Source organism: Pelodiscus sinensis, chromosome 3, assembly GCF_049634645.1.
Source record: "Pelodiscus sinensis isolate JC-2024 chromosome 3, ASM4963464v1, whole genome shotgun sequence".
In the NCBI taxonomy this organism is placed as follows: domain Eukaryota; kingdom Metazoa; phylum Chordata; order Testudines; family Trionychidae; genus Pelodiscus; species Pelodiscus sinensis.
The window spans coordinates 43136443-43152378 of record NC_134713.1 but is presented as its reverse complement, the minus strand read 5'-3'; the positions used below and the strand labels follow the sequence as shown (position 1 = coordinate 43152378).

At 42.5% G+C, this 15936-nt stretch overlaps 1 protein-coding gene across 3 annotated transcripts in view; it reads left to right on the top strand.

Moving 5' to 3' along the window:
- HMGCLL1 (3-hydroxy-3-methylglutaryl-CoA lyase like 1) overlaps window positions 1-15936 on the top strand; it is a 96526-nt gene that overhangs the window by 70220 nt on the left and 10370 nt on the right. The window contains exon 8 of one of the 3 annotated variants that reach the window (XM_075923636.1): window positions 6300-7083. The exons of the other annotated variants lie outside the window; for them this stretch is intronic. Within the exon in view, the coding sequence (XP_075779751.1) occupies window positions 6300-6332 (33 nt within the window). The 3' untranslated portion in view covers window positions 6333-7083. Of the gene's footprint in view, window positions 1-6299; window positions 7084-15936 lie in introns of those variants that run through there. 3 annotated transcript variants of the gene reach the window in all.

The following is a 15936-nucleotide window of genomic DNA, read 5'->3' as shown; positions in this document are numbered from 1 at the left end:
AAAGCAGGTTTCTCTCTTAGGGTATGTCTACACTACAACGTTAATTCGAACTAACTTAGTTCGAATTAGTTAATTCAAACTAAGCTAATTCGAACTAACGGATCCAGACTAAAAAAACTAGTTCGAATTAGCGTTTTGCTAATTCGAACTAGCATGTCCACATTAAGTGGACCCTGAAGCGGGGTTAAGGATGGCCGGAAGCAGTGCCGGCAGGGCATCAGAGGAGGACTTAGAGCGTGGAGATGCTGTCTCAGGCTAGCCGAGGGCTGTGCTTAAAGGATCCCGACCCCCACCCCGGACAGACGGTTCTCAGGGGTTCCCCGCTTGCAAAGCAGCCCTGGCTTGGATTGCCCGGAGTACCCACACTGGGCACATCACAGCACTCGGCCATCAGTCCGGCTGCACTTGCCGCAGGCTGCCATCTGGGGAGACGGGGTAATTGGGGGGCAGCAGGAGAGCTTCCACCCCCAGAAGCCCGCAGAGCCAGCCCAGTCCTCCCCATCGGGGGCTCGTACCCCATTCCTCCCTCACCTCCTTCCACTTACCCCTCCGTAGCCCCTCTTCTTGATGTACAAAATAAAGATAATGTGTCTTCCAAAATGGAATCTGCCTTTATTGAACAAAACTGGGGGAGACTGGGAAAAGGAGGTGGGAGAGGGGAAGAGAGAGGCTGGGAGAGGGGAGGGCAACTAAAATGATCAGGGGTTGGGAACAGGTCCCATATGAAGAGAGGCTAAAGAGACTGGGACTTTTCAGCTTAGAAAAGAGGAGACGGAGGGGGGACAGGATAGAGGTCTCTAAAAGCAGGAGTTGAGTGGAGAGGGTGCATACAGAAAAGTTCTTCATTAGTTCCCGTAAAGAAGGACTAGAGGACACCAAAGGAAAGGAATGGGTAGCGGGCTTCAAACTAGTAACAGAAAGTTGTTCTTCACAAAGCAAAGAGTCAACCTGTGGAACACCTTGCTGCAGGAGGCTGTGAAGGCTAGAACTAGAACAGAGTTTAAAGGGAAGTGAGATAAAGTGATGGAGGTTGGGTCCATGGAGTGCTATTAGCCAGGGGGTAGGAGTGGTGTCCCTGCCCAAGGTTTGTGGAAGGCTGGAGAGGGATGGCACGAGACAAATGGCTTGGTCACTGTCTTCGGTCCATGCCCTCCAGGATCCCTAGGGTTGGCTGCTGTCGGCAGACAGGCTACTGGGCTAGATGGACCTTTGGTCTGACCCAGTACGGCCATTGTAAGCTCAGGGCTCAGGGTCGAGGGTCTCAGTGGACCCCCTTGATTCTCTTGGACACCTGCTCCTGGGTGGCCAGGCTGGCAGCTCTCCTGCCCTAGCCGGCCACTTTCCTGTGCCTAGTGCGGAGATCGTGGACAAGGTCCACGATGTCTGCACTAGCCCAGGCGGGTGCCCGCCTCTTGCGGTCCCGGGCAAGCTCCCGGGAGCCGCCAGCCTGGTCCCGGGAAGAGGGGGAGGGCTGGGGGGCATCGGGTGGGTGGCTCGATCTGTGCCAGGTCCAGGGTCTGCTGGCTGGGTGCTGGCAGGCTTGCACCTGGCACCGGCACCGTAGCCAGCCCATGCCCCTTTAAGGAGTCCGGGGCCAGGAGGGGGGCAGATGAGTTTCCCTGGTGTTGGCCAGAGTGGCCACCAGGGAAACCTGGGGAGGGCTAGCCTCCCACTAGTTCGAATTAAGGGGCTACACACCCCTTAATTCGAACTAGCTAGTTCGAACTAGGCTTAATCCTCGTAAAATGAGGTTTTCCTAGTTCGAACTAAGCGCTCCGCTAGTTCGAATTAAATTCGAACTAGCGGAGCGCTAGTGTAGCGCCTATGAAAGTTAGTTCGAACTAACGTCCGTTAGTTCGAACTAACTTTGTAGTGTAGACATACCCTAACATCCAAATCTCTATCCCAGAGAATCCAATTTTCACAGAATCAGAGGGGTCTGCCTCTTGTCCATAAGTGATATATAATTATGGGCTTCTCCCTCTTTCTTTTTATGTTCCAGTAAACTTTTGAAATTTATTCTTTGAAAATTAAACCCAAAGTTCCTCTTCCTGACTAGTGTATAGATACCATGATGTCTTCCTTTCCCTTTAGTTGATTTGCTTTTTCTGTTGGCTTAATCATTTTGTTAATCTTAGATGTAAATTAATTTCCATTGTCTCTGGCCTCCTCTTGCTCAATTTACATTGGAGGCACACGCAAACAGGTGTAACATTCTTTGTCTATGACAAACTTGCTTTTTCATCGTACTCTGATTCTTTGGTCTAAACATATTTTATGAACATACTAGAAGACTTATCTAGCATTGCCACAGTCCACCGGCTTTTCCCTGGTGTAGGGCCAGGCCCTGCAGGCCGCCTGCCAGCTTCTCCCCAAGGCTGGCCCAGAGTGGTGGGGTTTGCACAGTGCAGTTGGTGGCTGCTCCCTGGGGGCTGCCAGGGGTGGCCCAGGCTCCATGGCCTGGTGGCCTGGAGGCAGGCCAAGGAGACAGGGACTGCATGACGTGGTCATTTGTAAGTTTTACTGTCCCTCCAATCACACATTTTTCTTTCTGTTTGATGCGTAACAGTTACTTTCTATGCACATACCATTATCCAGGCACAACCAAATCCTGAACTTGCTCTAAGTTAGGAGAAGAGGGAGTTGCATATAAAATTTGGTGGACCTAGCTCTTACCATTTAGGAGGAGTTCTTGAACAAACGGACTCACAGACGGACACAGAGACAGATGCACAAACTCTCAAAAATATATAGATTTCCAGTGCACATACATAATTCTTTACATTAACCATATATACAATATACAATAATATAAATGACCTAGTATCTCACCACACAAGACACTTTTTGGCTACATATTCTGAGAACAGCATGTTGAGGTTCTTAAGATCACACTCACTCCATACCAAATGGTGGAAGAGGTGCCCAACTTATATATTTTAACACAGTAGTTAGAGCACTTAGCAGTTTGTGAGATATCTTGGTTTGAATTCACACACGCGCGCGCGCACACACACAGACTTCATTTTTTAAAGTTTTTCTCTCCCTTGTTTTGTTCAAAAAAGTCACACAAAGGTGAGAAGTTGACTGTAAGTGGGAAATAGTTTATCTTATTTACCACAAAGTTCAGTCAAATGTGTTATATAACAAAAATGAGAACTACGATTTTAAATCCCTTTTAGTTATAGAAAATGTAAATGTTACTTGTAATAGGGTTAAGTACAAGTGCTGGCAGAATTGGGACCAATATTAATAAATATGTACAGTACAATATATAGCATTTATGGTCTGATAGATTAATCTGTTGATTTTATTTCAAAAGACAGTACACATTACAGAATAGAATCCAATATTCCTTCATGGATATGTAAAACAAATATCTGATAACATGCTATCCATATGAACATAGTATAGTGTCTGTTACAATATTGCTATGCAGCCATACCACTACAATATTAACAAAATAGAAATCTAGTCTACAGTTTCTGTATAAAACAACATCTTCTGTCATAAATACATTTGGGTTTGTACCATGATTTTCAGAACACCAAGTATCCGTGGAGAAAAATCAATTTAACTCTTCAAAATATTTTACAAATTGTCCATCTGAAGTTCCACAGTGTTTGGTAATTGTAGGCCATACTGTGGAGATTGACAGGGTAAATTAGCAGTTAATGTTTACACAACAAAACATATGCCCAGTACAATATCATACGTGGATGTTACTGAAACCAGAGTCCAGAAGAATACAGTGAAAACAAGACCTGGTATTTTTCTTGTGCCAACACAAACAGCAATTACAGCACAGTGTGAGAGGAGTCATAAGAAATACTACTGCATATCAGTAGTTCAACAGTCAGCACTTTTGTATAATTGTGGAGGGGAAAACATTTCAGATCCCAACAAGAAATGACCCTTTATACTTTTAAACTAATCCTTGATAAAAACCATTCTGGGGTCACAAGAAGGCTATTCTGCCAATTTTGCTTCACTGTGGGATCCATTGACATCTGTCTGAGCTGTAGAAGTTGGAAAAATTCTTTAATATTCTCTTGACAGTAAAATGGACATGTGGAAACTATTCCAATCTTTTGTGCTTGTGAAAAAAGGACATTGGTCTTTTATACTGTGTACTGATAAGTATTAAGTTTCCGGATCTAGTTGTAAGTAAATTAATTGCACCTTAGCAGAGAGTGGAGTCCTCGTTTCCCAAATATGGCGGATGAGAAATATGCACCTGTATAATCGGCATGATGTAGTAAATGCCAATAGTTCTTTTTTTTTTAGAGTACTCTTTTTGGCAATTTACTCCTCTTTATAGTGAATATTTTTTATCAATACACATCAGTGAGCACTAGTTGTATCTCTTTATACACCCTGAGGGATAAAACAGGCTACTATAATGCACAGTTTCATGCAAAGGATTTTGAAAAGGTAATTAAACATATGCTTAAAAATAACAATTGTACAAACACCCCTATAAAGCGATAGCGTTTAGTCAACATATGCAATTCATTACATAGGGTTTTTTTAGATGACACTACAAATAATTTATATCTGTAAATATGTAATTGTGATGAATAATTGGGATACGTCGATCTATATATTTAGAAATGTGCATCTGTTTGTCTGTCCATCTGTGAGTCCGTTTTTCAAGAGCTCCTATTAAATGTGCCTAGAATTTGATTGTTTCTCATAAAACAGTAAGGGAAGGGTCTGGTATGAGGGAGTTATATTCTGGAATGACCACAGCGGGCAGCAAAAGGCCAGAGATGGGGATTAGGACAGCTATAACCACATTGGGCCATCAGGGGGCAGGGGTGGAGAAAGGGACAGCGATATACTGCATATTTCAGAGAGTTTGTCTGTTTGTGTGTTGTTTTTTATATCTATCAGTCCCCCAGTCCAGGGATATACACCCCTCCCCTGGCTGTGCTCTCTGCAGCTGCAGTCGTCATGGACAGACACTTCTTACCTGGCCCCAAACTGTTGTGGTGAGAGAGAGAGCTGGGGTTGTCCTCTCTCTCCAGGACAGCCTGCCTACGTTTAACCCCTCATCTACACCCCTAACCCCAAACAATGTTTTATATGAAGAAAAACAAAACTTGTTTGAATTAAGGACTCAAGCAATGATGGTTAAATCTTCTAATATTTTATATGTCACAGATAGAATATATGATGTTTGGCCTCTGGCATGACATTTAAAGCAAGCAGTATTTCTGCTCATAAAAAAGTGTATGATATGCAAAATGGAAAAGTATGAAACTCTATTTCAGAATCTAGCTGTGTCCAGCAGCATATTTATATTCACTTGAAAAAAGTAGGAAAATAAATAAAAGTAATGAATTCATGAATTACACTGAGTTTAAAGTAGTTCCCAAGTTCTTAGTAGTGTGTTATTTTGTTATAACATGTTTCCTAGTGGAAATATCATAGTATCCTTTGGAATACTAAGTGGACCCTCTATTGGTTTTAGTTGCAAAGAAATCCCAGGAACTAATAACCTTATGTAAATTGTCTCCTATGTAGAAGACAATTGGACTATTAATGCTCATGATTTCTGTTCACAAGTGTATCCTGGTATTTCATTAGTGTTATCTGGATCTGTTAATGAGAGCAAGAGAAATGATAGCTGTCCAGCACGGGCTTCCAGGTTGGGTACTATCTAAATGATCAGTTCATATTGTCATGCTCATGAGATTCAGCTGCATTTTTTACTTAGAAAAGTTCTCACTGAATAATAACATTAAGAGAGTAAGTAGTACAGTATCAGTGCAGATTCTGATAATTCATGGTTTTTAAGGTAGCACTGGTGAACTAATAGATTCTGTGAATAAGCTAATCCAGGCTGATGGTGCTTTAAATTTAGCTGAATCTATCTAGCAGAAGCAGATATTTGCAGGAATAAGAACTGCTAGACTCTAGAGAAGTGCAGGGGCAAAAGAGATGAGTTGGCGGGGGGAGCCTAAAAGAATTAGAGCCTTTTGCTATAATAAAAAAACACGTTTTGAATTAGCAGAGAAAATGCTTGAATGTAGTTCTTATGACTTGTCATCCCATTACTTCATAGATACACAGACAATACAGTGGCAGAAAACTAAATGACTTCCTCAGTCCAACATTATCTAGCTCTATGGTTGAGTCACTAATCTAGTATTGTTTATTTTCTGTAATATTCAGTAACGTGTTGCCTCATTTCTTTTCTAACTTTAATGTTAGAAAACCAGCAGCAAGGCTGAGATAGTTATCTTCTTTTGCTATATCAGACCATTGATGTACCTCTGCTTCCTTCATGTTAGGCAGACAGTTTAAGAATGCCAACAGACTGCTAGGAACACCATCTAGGGAGGATAAGACTGCACTTGAGTACCTCCACCATCTTCAGGACTTAATTCATGGTACCTGATCCATTGCTTTGTCAGCATGTCCAGGAGAAGTGGGAGTGCCAGAAACAGTATTACAATGCTCAAGTCTGGGAGACACAGTACAATACACAGGTCTGGGAGACATAGTTCGCTCCAGGTGAGTGTCTGTTCATCCAAGAGAAAGAGGGGAAGACCTCCAAACCTCATTGCTATCTCAGAAGTTCCTTGCACTATGCTAGAGAGACGATTGACTGTGGTGCACTGGGTGGAGCTGAAATGTTGAAGGAAGAAAATTATCTTCTGTGAGGAGTGATTGGTATTGTATCAGTCCAACAGGACATTTGGCGTGAGATCTCCAATGGGGAAACAACATGGAAGAAGAGGTATTGGAGCCAGCTTGAATCATTAGGCTACTGAGGAATTGTTCCTGAAGTTATACCTCCAGTTCCCTCAATCAGTGGACGCCAGCTGAGCAATCATGAGCTCTCAGGCCACACCCAGATGGTTTGCAAGCCACCCAAGTTGTGCCTGTCTTGAATGGATTCTGAGGGCTACACCTATCTGAATGAAACTACTGCTACAGGCCAGCACAGCTCATTCAAGAGTGAATGTGTCTATGGCAGTGGTCTTCCTCTCCTCACTGGCTGTGTGACAAGTGGCTGCAGTTTGAGAAACAATGGGAAGTGAAAATTAGGAAGTGTTTTTGTGGTGTGTATGTTGGTACTGGCACAAGTTTTAAGTGTGGCAGGTGCTGATTTGTGAGGTCTTTGGCTGCAATATAGTTTTACCTCATTCTTTTGGATACCATGATGGTACAATAGTATAATAATAGTAGTATCAAATGAAAGAATACTGGTGTGCTTTTTGGTCCTTTCTTACACAATCCTTGCTACATATTTAAACTTTCAAGAATCTATTCTACTAAATAGATATTTTTCACTTTCCCAAGGTAATTCACAGAAAAAAGTTTAAAAATAATCACTTGGCATTCCTTTTATCTTAACATTTCTATCCTATCTGCAAGTGTAAATAATAATATTTCAAGGCATGGTCTAGGTGCCATATGTATCAATATATGCCTTTTAAAAACATGAAAATTCCCATCAATTAAAAAAAAAGTAAAGATGCTTAAGGAACCATCCACCCACATAAATCCTTAAAAGCAAGAAAATGTCTCGTTAATACATCCTTTCTTTTACACGCCATAACTCCTCCAAACCATATTCCTCACAGTCACACTGCAACTCACAACCTTAGCTTAGCTTCAACCTCAAACATCGTCCTGAGAAACTAACACATCACACAGTTAGTGATGCATTGATGTGTAACACATATGTATTATGATAAGTTTAGAGTTAATGTTTGGGGTTGTTGTATGATTCTGAGGAATGTGGTGTACATGGTCTTTTGGCACCATGTAATATAAGAACATAAAAAAAGCCATACTGGGTCAGACCAATGGACCCCCTAGCCCTGTATCTTGTCTTCCAGCAGTGTCCTATGCCAGATATTTCAGAGGGAATGAATAGAACAGGACAATGATTGAGTGATCCATTCTTTGTCATCCACTTCTAGCTTTGGGCTAGGGATACCCAGAGCATGAGGCTGTAGCTCTGACCATTGTGGCTAGTAGCTATTGGTGGACTATCCTCCATGAACGTATCTAATTCTTTTTTTAAAACCCAGTTATACTTTTGGCTTTCACAATATAGTATCTCCTGAGAATGAGTTCCACAGGTTGATCATGCAATGTGTGAAGAAATACTTTGTTTATGTATGTGAATATAATATGTAGGCATCTGGTGTATCTAAAAAAAGTGTCCTTATAGAGAGATATCTATCACCCACCCCACAGCAAAGGCTGTCTAGTTATTTCCCTGTCCGTAACCAATTCATGTGATTCTCTCCTCTTCTTCCTCACAGCCCAGTCAATTCACTATCCCTGATTAATTAACTGTTATCACCCCTTTTTACCAGAAAAAATGTATTTTTGTTATTAAATAAATTATTTGTCCCCACTCATCCTCTGTCATCCTCTCACAAAACCAATCAGCCTAGCCTGTGTCCACCAGCATTCCCCAATACTCCCTCTGGCTCACACTATACTCTGTGCCTCTACCTAATCTCTTCTCTGTAGCCCAGTGGTCCCCAACGCGGTGCCCGCGGGCGCCATGGCGCCCACCGGGGCATTTGTGTGCGCCCGCTGACAACCTGGCCGGCCCTGCCCCCGGCGCATGGCGCACTGGAGGCGCCAGCCCCAGGCGCGGCGCGCGGTGCTGGTGCCGGCCCCAGCCCCATGGCACAAGGTGCTCGGGCGGCCCTGGCCCTGGGGCACATGCCAGTGCCGGGTGCAAGGGCATCCCCGCCCCTGGCATGCCCCAGGACGCGCGGCCCCGCCCCCGGGCACCCAGCGCATGAGTGGCCCTGCCCCAGGCACCCGGCACATGAGTGGCCCCGCCCCCAGGCACCCGGGAGCCTCTATAGGTTGGGGACCACTGCTGTAGCCACTATCCAAAGTTCCCATAGATTTTCTTCTCTATCTACCTCCCCCATATGCTCCGAATCAAATATTTGCCCTCAAACTCTAATTTAGCAATAATTAGGCCTCCAGTTCACCCTTTTTCAACAGGTCATACTCCGGCCACCGCTCATTCCTATTAACACCACTGAGCCCACATCCACTGAAGTTCCCTATGAACTTCCTAGACTCACAATTCCAACCTCTGCAACTTACTTCTCACTCAACTCATCCCTGTGGCTCTACCCTCTCCCCGCCCGCACACACTCTATGCATTCTTTGCACATATCCCTTAATCCATCCTTTCTGACCAACACTCTCGGTCTATTATATCTGATACCTAAGCTTCTGACACCTGCTTAGTTTATCTTCATGAGCCTTCAGTCAGATAATTCTGTTTTCACCAGCAGTCTGATAACTATGAAACTCAGTTGCTGTTTGTCTTCTTCTTGCTGACTCAGCAAAGTTATTCTGTATCACAGCTACCCTCACCAAAAGGATTCTCATGAGTTTAAATGATCCTCCTCACTCTAATCCCAGTCCTCCAACTTCTCTTCAGAGCTCGTTTTCTTTGATATAAGGGCGGGGACAGGTCGGAGGGACCCTTGGCTGCCCTTAGTTGTTCTTTAGGGAAGAGAAGCCCCCTGAGATGTGCGTCTTTTACACTCAACTAGCTCCGCCTCAGCCATGGTATCTCCAGCTCCTCTTACAAACTTCCCCGTGTTCTCATTTCCTACAAGGGGAGCAGCCAGAAGTGCTCTCTCCTCTCTCCTCTCACCTTTAGGAAGATAGCAGGTAAATGAGGCAGGGTCTTAAGGGAGAAGAAGAAAAAAGAAAATATGGAGATATACCTATCTCATAGAATTTGAAGAGACCTTGAGAGATTATCAAGTCCAGTCCCCTGCCCTCACAGCAGGACCAAGTTCCATCCCTGACATGAGGGGATGTGACATACAGTTTACCAATAGGTTTCACAACTATTTGCTCTACAGCAGTTGTAAGGAAATATTTGCCAAGTCCTTACTGTCCTGGACTGGAGTGTGCTCAATGCAGATGGAATCTATGCATAGCTGCCAGATGGTAATCAATCTGTAATCATCAAATGGTAATTTTCAAAAGCTTATAACTTGGCCCAATCTCTGGATTTTCATAAAATGAGAGCCGTCTCTCTGATGTTAGGACCTGCCCAAGTTTCAAGTTCCTTCTCCAAATCATAGACCTTTAAGAAATACTTTATAGTAGCAAAACCTCATATTTTTCCTTACCTCATTCTTGGAAAGGGTGGAACCTATTTCTACTGAAACTTTCCCAAACAGTTCAGCATGAGGCAGAGACTTGGTGTAAAGACTTTCAGATTCAGTATTTTTTAAAGTTTGAAAAAGTAAAAGGCAGCTTAAAATAAGGTCTTGCGATATAAAGTGTTAGGCAACCTCAATAATGTCTCTCTGACAACTTCACCAATAATAATGGTCAGAGGCTATATGAAAAGATGTGTGAAAGTTATGAAAAAGAAAGTGCTATATTTACCAATATTTTGCTGCACTGTACTTGGTTAAATATTACGTTTCTTTCAGGAGCAACATAATTTTGTTGCTGAATGTATTAATTTCTCATAAACAAGAACGTTGTACATTTTAATGTACCAGTGACACCATGTGGTCAGTGGCATATTGGATTTTACATTTCAAAGCATTATTTTCTTGGTCAAATCTAAGCATTACGTCATAGCATAGAGAAAAAGAAGCAAAAGTTAAAAACCAGCAAATGACAATATTTGCCGGAGGAGCTTCACATTATGTTGGAATTCAAACAAGGACAAAACCCATCTTGGTGTCCACGTATTAATTCTTATTTGGTGAAAATGCTGGCAGTACAGTTGCATTTCCTTTTCTTTTTGTTTAGTCCAGACACTTGCTGTGATGGATGGGATATGCATTTCCCAAGTAGAAAATGGGTACATTAGACTAATATCTAGGAATTCAGTTACTGGCTCTGCCACTGAGTTCATATGCACTTTTAGGGCATCTCACTCTCCCTCAAACAGTGTGCTAACACATACCATTATATTATTGATAATTTTGCAATATTTGATATTTTTCTTAAAGGCTTGCTTGTGGACCCAAGTGATTATGAATCTCAGCTTTCATTTAAAAACAATCTTACCAGTTCTTGTAGTTGCAGTGATAAGCGTGAAACATTTTCAAAATCTCATGGTTTTAAATCTCTTTATTTACTAAGGCTCAGATTCATGATTTTTCAACAGCTGGAGTTAAGGATACTCCATCTCTAAATGTGAGACTACCTTACAGCGACATTAATATTTGTAAAGTGTTCGGAACCTACAGTCAACCATTCAAAAACCTTTAAACCTGTTCACGCATCAACACTCATCAAAAAGACTGGATCATGTACTATTTCACTACAGGGCAACCTGTTGGTTACACACATGCATGTAGGGATATAAGCAGCTCAGTGAGTGATTCTTACAAACATTGCCACGAGGTTGCCTCAATTCAAACTCTCATGATTCCCAAGCACAATCTAATGCCTGTCACCAAGTGACATATAGCAGGCGCACCTTTTAAAGGTCTCCTATTGGCAGTGAATATATTTCAAAAACAGATTGCTGAGCGCCATAACTCATTATCTCTTCTATTAGCAGGGTAAATATGTTTCATGTGCTGAAGAAAGAGGCACAATCTGTTTTACACTTGACATCCAATTTTAGCCCTACTTTTGGAGCCCAATATGCCTGGCAAGAGAAGTCAAAAGGAAAGCCATTTTTCAGTGGGGGGAAGCTCCCTATAAAGTTACTGACTGGATATAATTTCAGACTATCTGTACTTGCAATAATGCTCAGGGGAGTCCAAAGCCAAACTGGGCTCCTGGGCAAGGTGGGGGAGGGGCAACGCCACACTCCTAGAAAGGATGGGTATGAGAGCAGCCAGCCCTCAGAGTTGCCCTGAGTATGGCATATCCCCTCCCCCAGCCCTGCCTGGTGCGCACCACATGGTTCCCCCACCTTCTCAGGCTTCCCTAAGAGCTGCCTGGAGTGTTCTGCATGGCACTCTGGTGACAATTTAAATGCTTTAGGGTTCCGGGCACTGCGGCAGCAGTGACCAAAGCCCCAGGCCCCTTTGAATCACCAGGCCCCGGGAGAGCTGTTTCTGACCTACCTTCCCCCCATTGGTGGGCCGGCCAGGCAGTTCTAACCCAAAAAGAGCCTTTGATTTTTAACAGTAAAAATGACGCCTGTGTGTCTCAAGATCTTGTGGATGGGCTACACAGGGTATGTCTACACAGCAACACTGGTGGCTGACCCGTGTCAGCTGACTTAGGCTTGCAGGGCTTGAGCTATGGGTCTATAAAATTATAGAATAGGCATTCAGGCTTGGATCTGACATGGTCAAGAGCTCCAGCTCAAGTCCAAGCAGGAACGTCTACACCACAGTTTACAGCTCTGTAGCTCAAGCCCAAGTCAGCCAGCATAGGCCAGCTGTGAGTATTTAATTACTCAGGTCATGAGCTGCAGTGATCCTGTGTGGGAGCCAGAAAATCCATCTAGTTTGCCTGCCTTTAAAAAGAAAAAACATATGCAAGAGCAGATGGTTGCAGCTGCTGATTCTACTGTTGTTAATTTTACAGACATCTTGTTAGAGATGTTTATAGATAGGCTTGGAAAGATTACTTTTATTTGTAAATGTTGGTAAACTTCAATTTCACCCTATGCAAACAAACCAATGAAAAAAACATTTCCATCCATCATTACTGAAATTTACAGATAGGCAAAATAGGAAGAATTCTGCCTGAGAACTTCTTAGCGTTTGAATTAAAGATAGTTATTTGGTATATTTGGACATGTCATGTTGATGGTTTCCATTTTAACAAGTAAAAAGCCTTAACTTTTTAAATCTCAGCGTTTCCTGAAATTACCAGATAATTATCATCTGACCTCCCCATAATTTCCCACAACTATGAAAATTTAAATTGGAAAAAAGCCTAAAAATAAATATTGAGATTATCCATCAAAATAATTTAAAAAAATAAAAATCTAATTCTTCCAACCTTATTTATAAAGGATCTTTATACATAATATATTGAAGACCAGAAACCATATCCTTACTATATATTTAATGAACCGATTTAAAGACTTGCATCAAATTTAGCCATTAATCTAAGCTGCCATAATTTTTCACACCAAATGTTTAAATCTGTGTCTGCATTTGAAAAATTTGCACTTTTAACTATGGTTGCATAGTATGATGCATAAAGTTATTATACTGGTATAGTTTATTTCAGTTTGTGAGGCAAAATAAGCTATAAATGTATACATTTCCTTACCCTAGTATAACTGTAACCACACTGGGACTCTTGCTGGTATAGTATATTGGAAAAACATCATATTGACATAGTTATGTTGCCAAGCTTTTTAAACATAGACTAGTTTACAACTCACACCCAAAAGAGAGGGATTTAATAGGAAAAAAGCAAGTAAGGGGAGGAAGTAAGAAGGTGGTAATTAATGTAAAAGGTAGTGTTGAAAGACACCAAAAAGAGATAGATGACAGCAAATTAGACATGAATTTGAAGTATTTTGTGGCTCCAAAAGAAAGATCAGTGGACTCAGCATGGGATGCACACATACATCGCATCTCTGAGCCCTTGGATGCAACATCACAGAGGATAGCATGGAGCTAGCAGAGTCAAGTGCACATTTTCTTAGGGAAATAGCTCAGAAACACACATGGAAGGCAGGTTTTTGCCATGTCCACTGCTGGATGTATTTGCGTTTGTGTGCTCTTGCTACTGACACAGTAAACTTGAAATCTGAGACAGGTGATGATAATCACATGGGGAATAAAAACAACTCTAGGATCCAAAATGACCAAGCCATTCAAAGCATAACTGGCTGGACTGAATGCAGACGCTTAATGTGGCCTGTTCAAATGGGACAACTGAAGTCAATGGCAACTTTGCTAAGTCCATGAGACTTTATCTTCTGTGCTAAAGAGACAGCCTTTCTGGCAGAGAACAATCATACTCTTTGGATAGGACACCATCATGATGCATGATACCTGCTCTGATCAATGGGTTACACAAACAAAATATGTAAAAGACTGAAATATGAGTATGTTGATAATGAGTATGTTGATGATTCACAGCATACTTTTCATAGTTTTAGACTCTCACTGTCTGAAACACGTGAAGACATATTAACCCTTGCCACAATTATGGGTCTGATTGCACTGCTGTCGCCTTTCAGCTCACTCTGACTGCACCCCTTCAGATCAAGGGTGGGGAACCTCAGGCCCGGGGACTGGATGCAGCCCCCGAGGCTCAGGGCTCCCCTGCCCAGTATTGCTGGTTCTCCAGTCCTCCCCCCCTCACTACTCTATCACAGGGCTGGAGCACACAAAATCTATTAGTCTGCCTCCCTCCCACCTAGCTCTGGTTTGCAAGGGGAATGTGTCTTTCTCCTTCTCAGTCAGGGAAGTGTCTTTCTCCTTCTCAGTCAGGGGGCCATATTAGTGAGGGTTTGTTTTGTATTATTATTATTATTTTATTTGTTTAGGATTATTATTATTTATTAATTTTGCTTCTCACCCGTGTGTGGCTCCGACTGATTTTTTTGGTAGGTAAGCAGCCCCTGCCCCAAAAAAGATTTCCCACCCCTGTGTTAGACCCTAGATCCTAATCTGTCTTGTACTGGAATTTTGCAGTTCTCCCACTTTTTAGATCAGGAACTACATACAATATCCCATTCATGCCAATTACTTTTTACCTTAAGTTGCAGGTCTGGCTGGATACCTGCATCTCTTCCCTTCAGGAGTGATAAGGGCCCTGAGAATATTAATCCCCTAACTTCCACTTTAGGTAACTATGTCCAACATTTAGGTAACATCGACATTCTCAAAAACCACCTAACTTAGTTGCCACCTAACTCTGTAGGTGCCTAAGTTTCTCTCAGTGGATACGCATAAAGCCATCTAAGTACTGATGCCACAACACAACTAATGCATTTCACAGAAGCTGCTGCTATCACATTCCCTAGTGAGTACCATAACCACTGGGCTACTGTGGTTTCATGTGAGAAAGGGCTGTCTTAGGTGTCTCGTCCAGGAGAGGGCTCCTGGATGAGCATTCCACATGGAGACAGACATCTCCCTCCTGACTAAGGCCCCGGTTTGATGGGAATTAAATGCCTTTGGTCTAAGCCCTAACCCTTCCTTGGCATTTCTTTCCTAATTTGCATAGGCAGCCCTCCTCCCAAGTTTTTTGGCTTTTGTCCCAGAAGTGCCTAGCACTAGGCTTTGTATGAGAAGCTTTGGTGCCTAACATAGAGCTGAGAATTCCACGGGACAATGCCTAAGGGTTAGAGAGCCACAAAGAGGACTTAGACTCAGTATAGCAATGATTTTCAGTGCTTTGTCATCTGGTGGACTTACAGCCTGGCGTTAGAGGCCCATGTTCTCTGCACACTGCATTGAGAGCATTAGGGGCCTAAGAATGGGATTCATGAACTTCAGCACACTAAGCCAGCCATAGAGGTGAGAATGAATGTGTCTGTAAAGGCTCTCACTACAAACTGCAAATTTCTAACTGGATTCACACTTCAAATTTCTAACTTCACCTACAAAAATAATACATGCACAGAAACAGAACATACACATTCAGCAGTTCGTAACTTTAAAAATGGGATATCACATGATGCATTTTTCCTAAAGTGTCTTTGAGTTATGCATATTCATAAACCAATTTTCATAAAGCATGGGAGGGCTGAGACAGAGGCTGGATCAAGCCAATGCTCCAATGAATGGTTTATTATTTTTTAATAAGTGCACCATCTTTAACAGGAGAGACTGTCCAGAAGTCACTCCATCCCAATGGATAGAGCACTCTAATGGGAAATTGGAGACCTAACTTCAAATTGCTATGTCATATGACAGATTATTTGAATCCCACTCTGCCACATCCTGGGCAAGTGCTTGAATCACTGGCCTATTGGGAAGGAATAAGTGTTTGAGGATGTCAGCATGTCAGTCTGGGCACGTA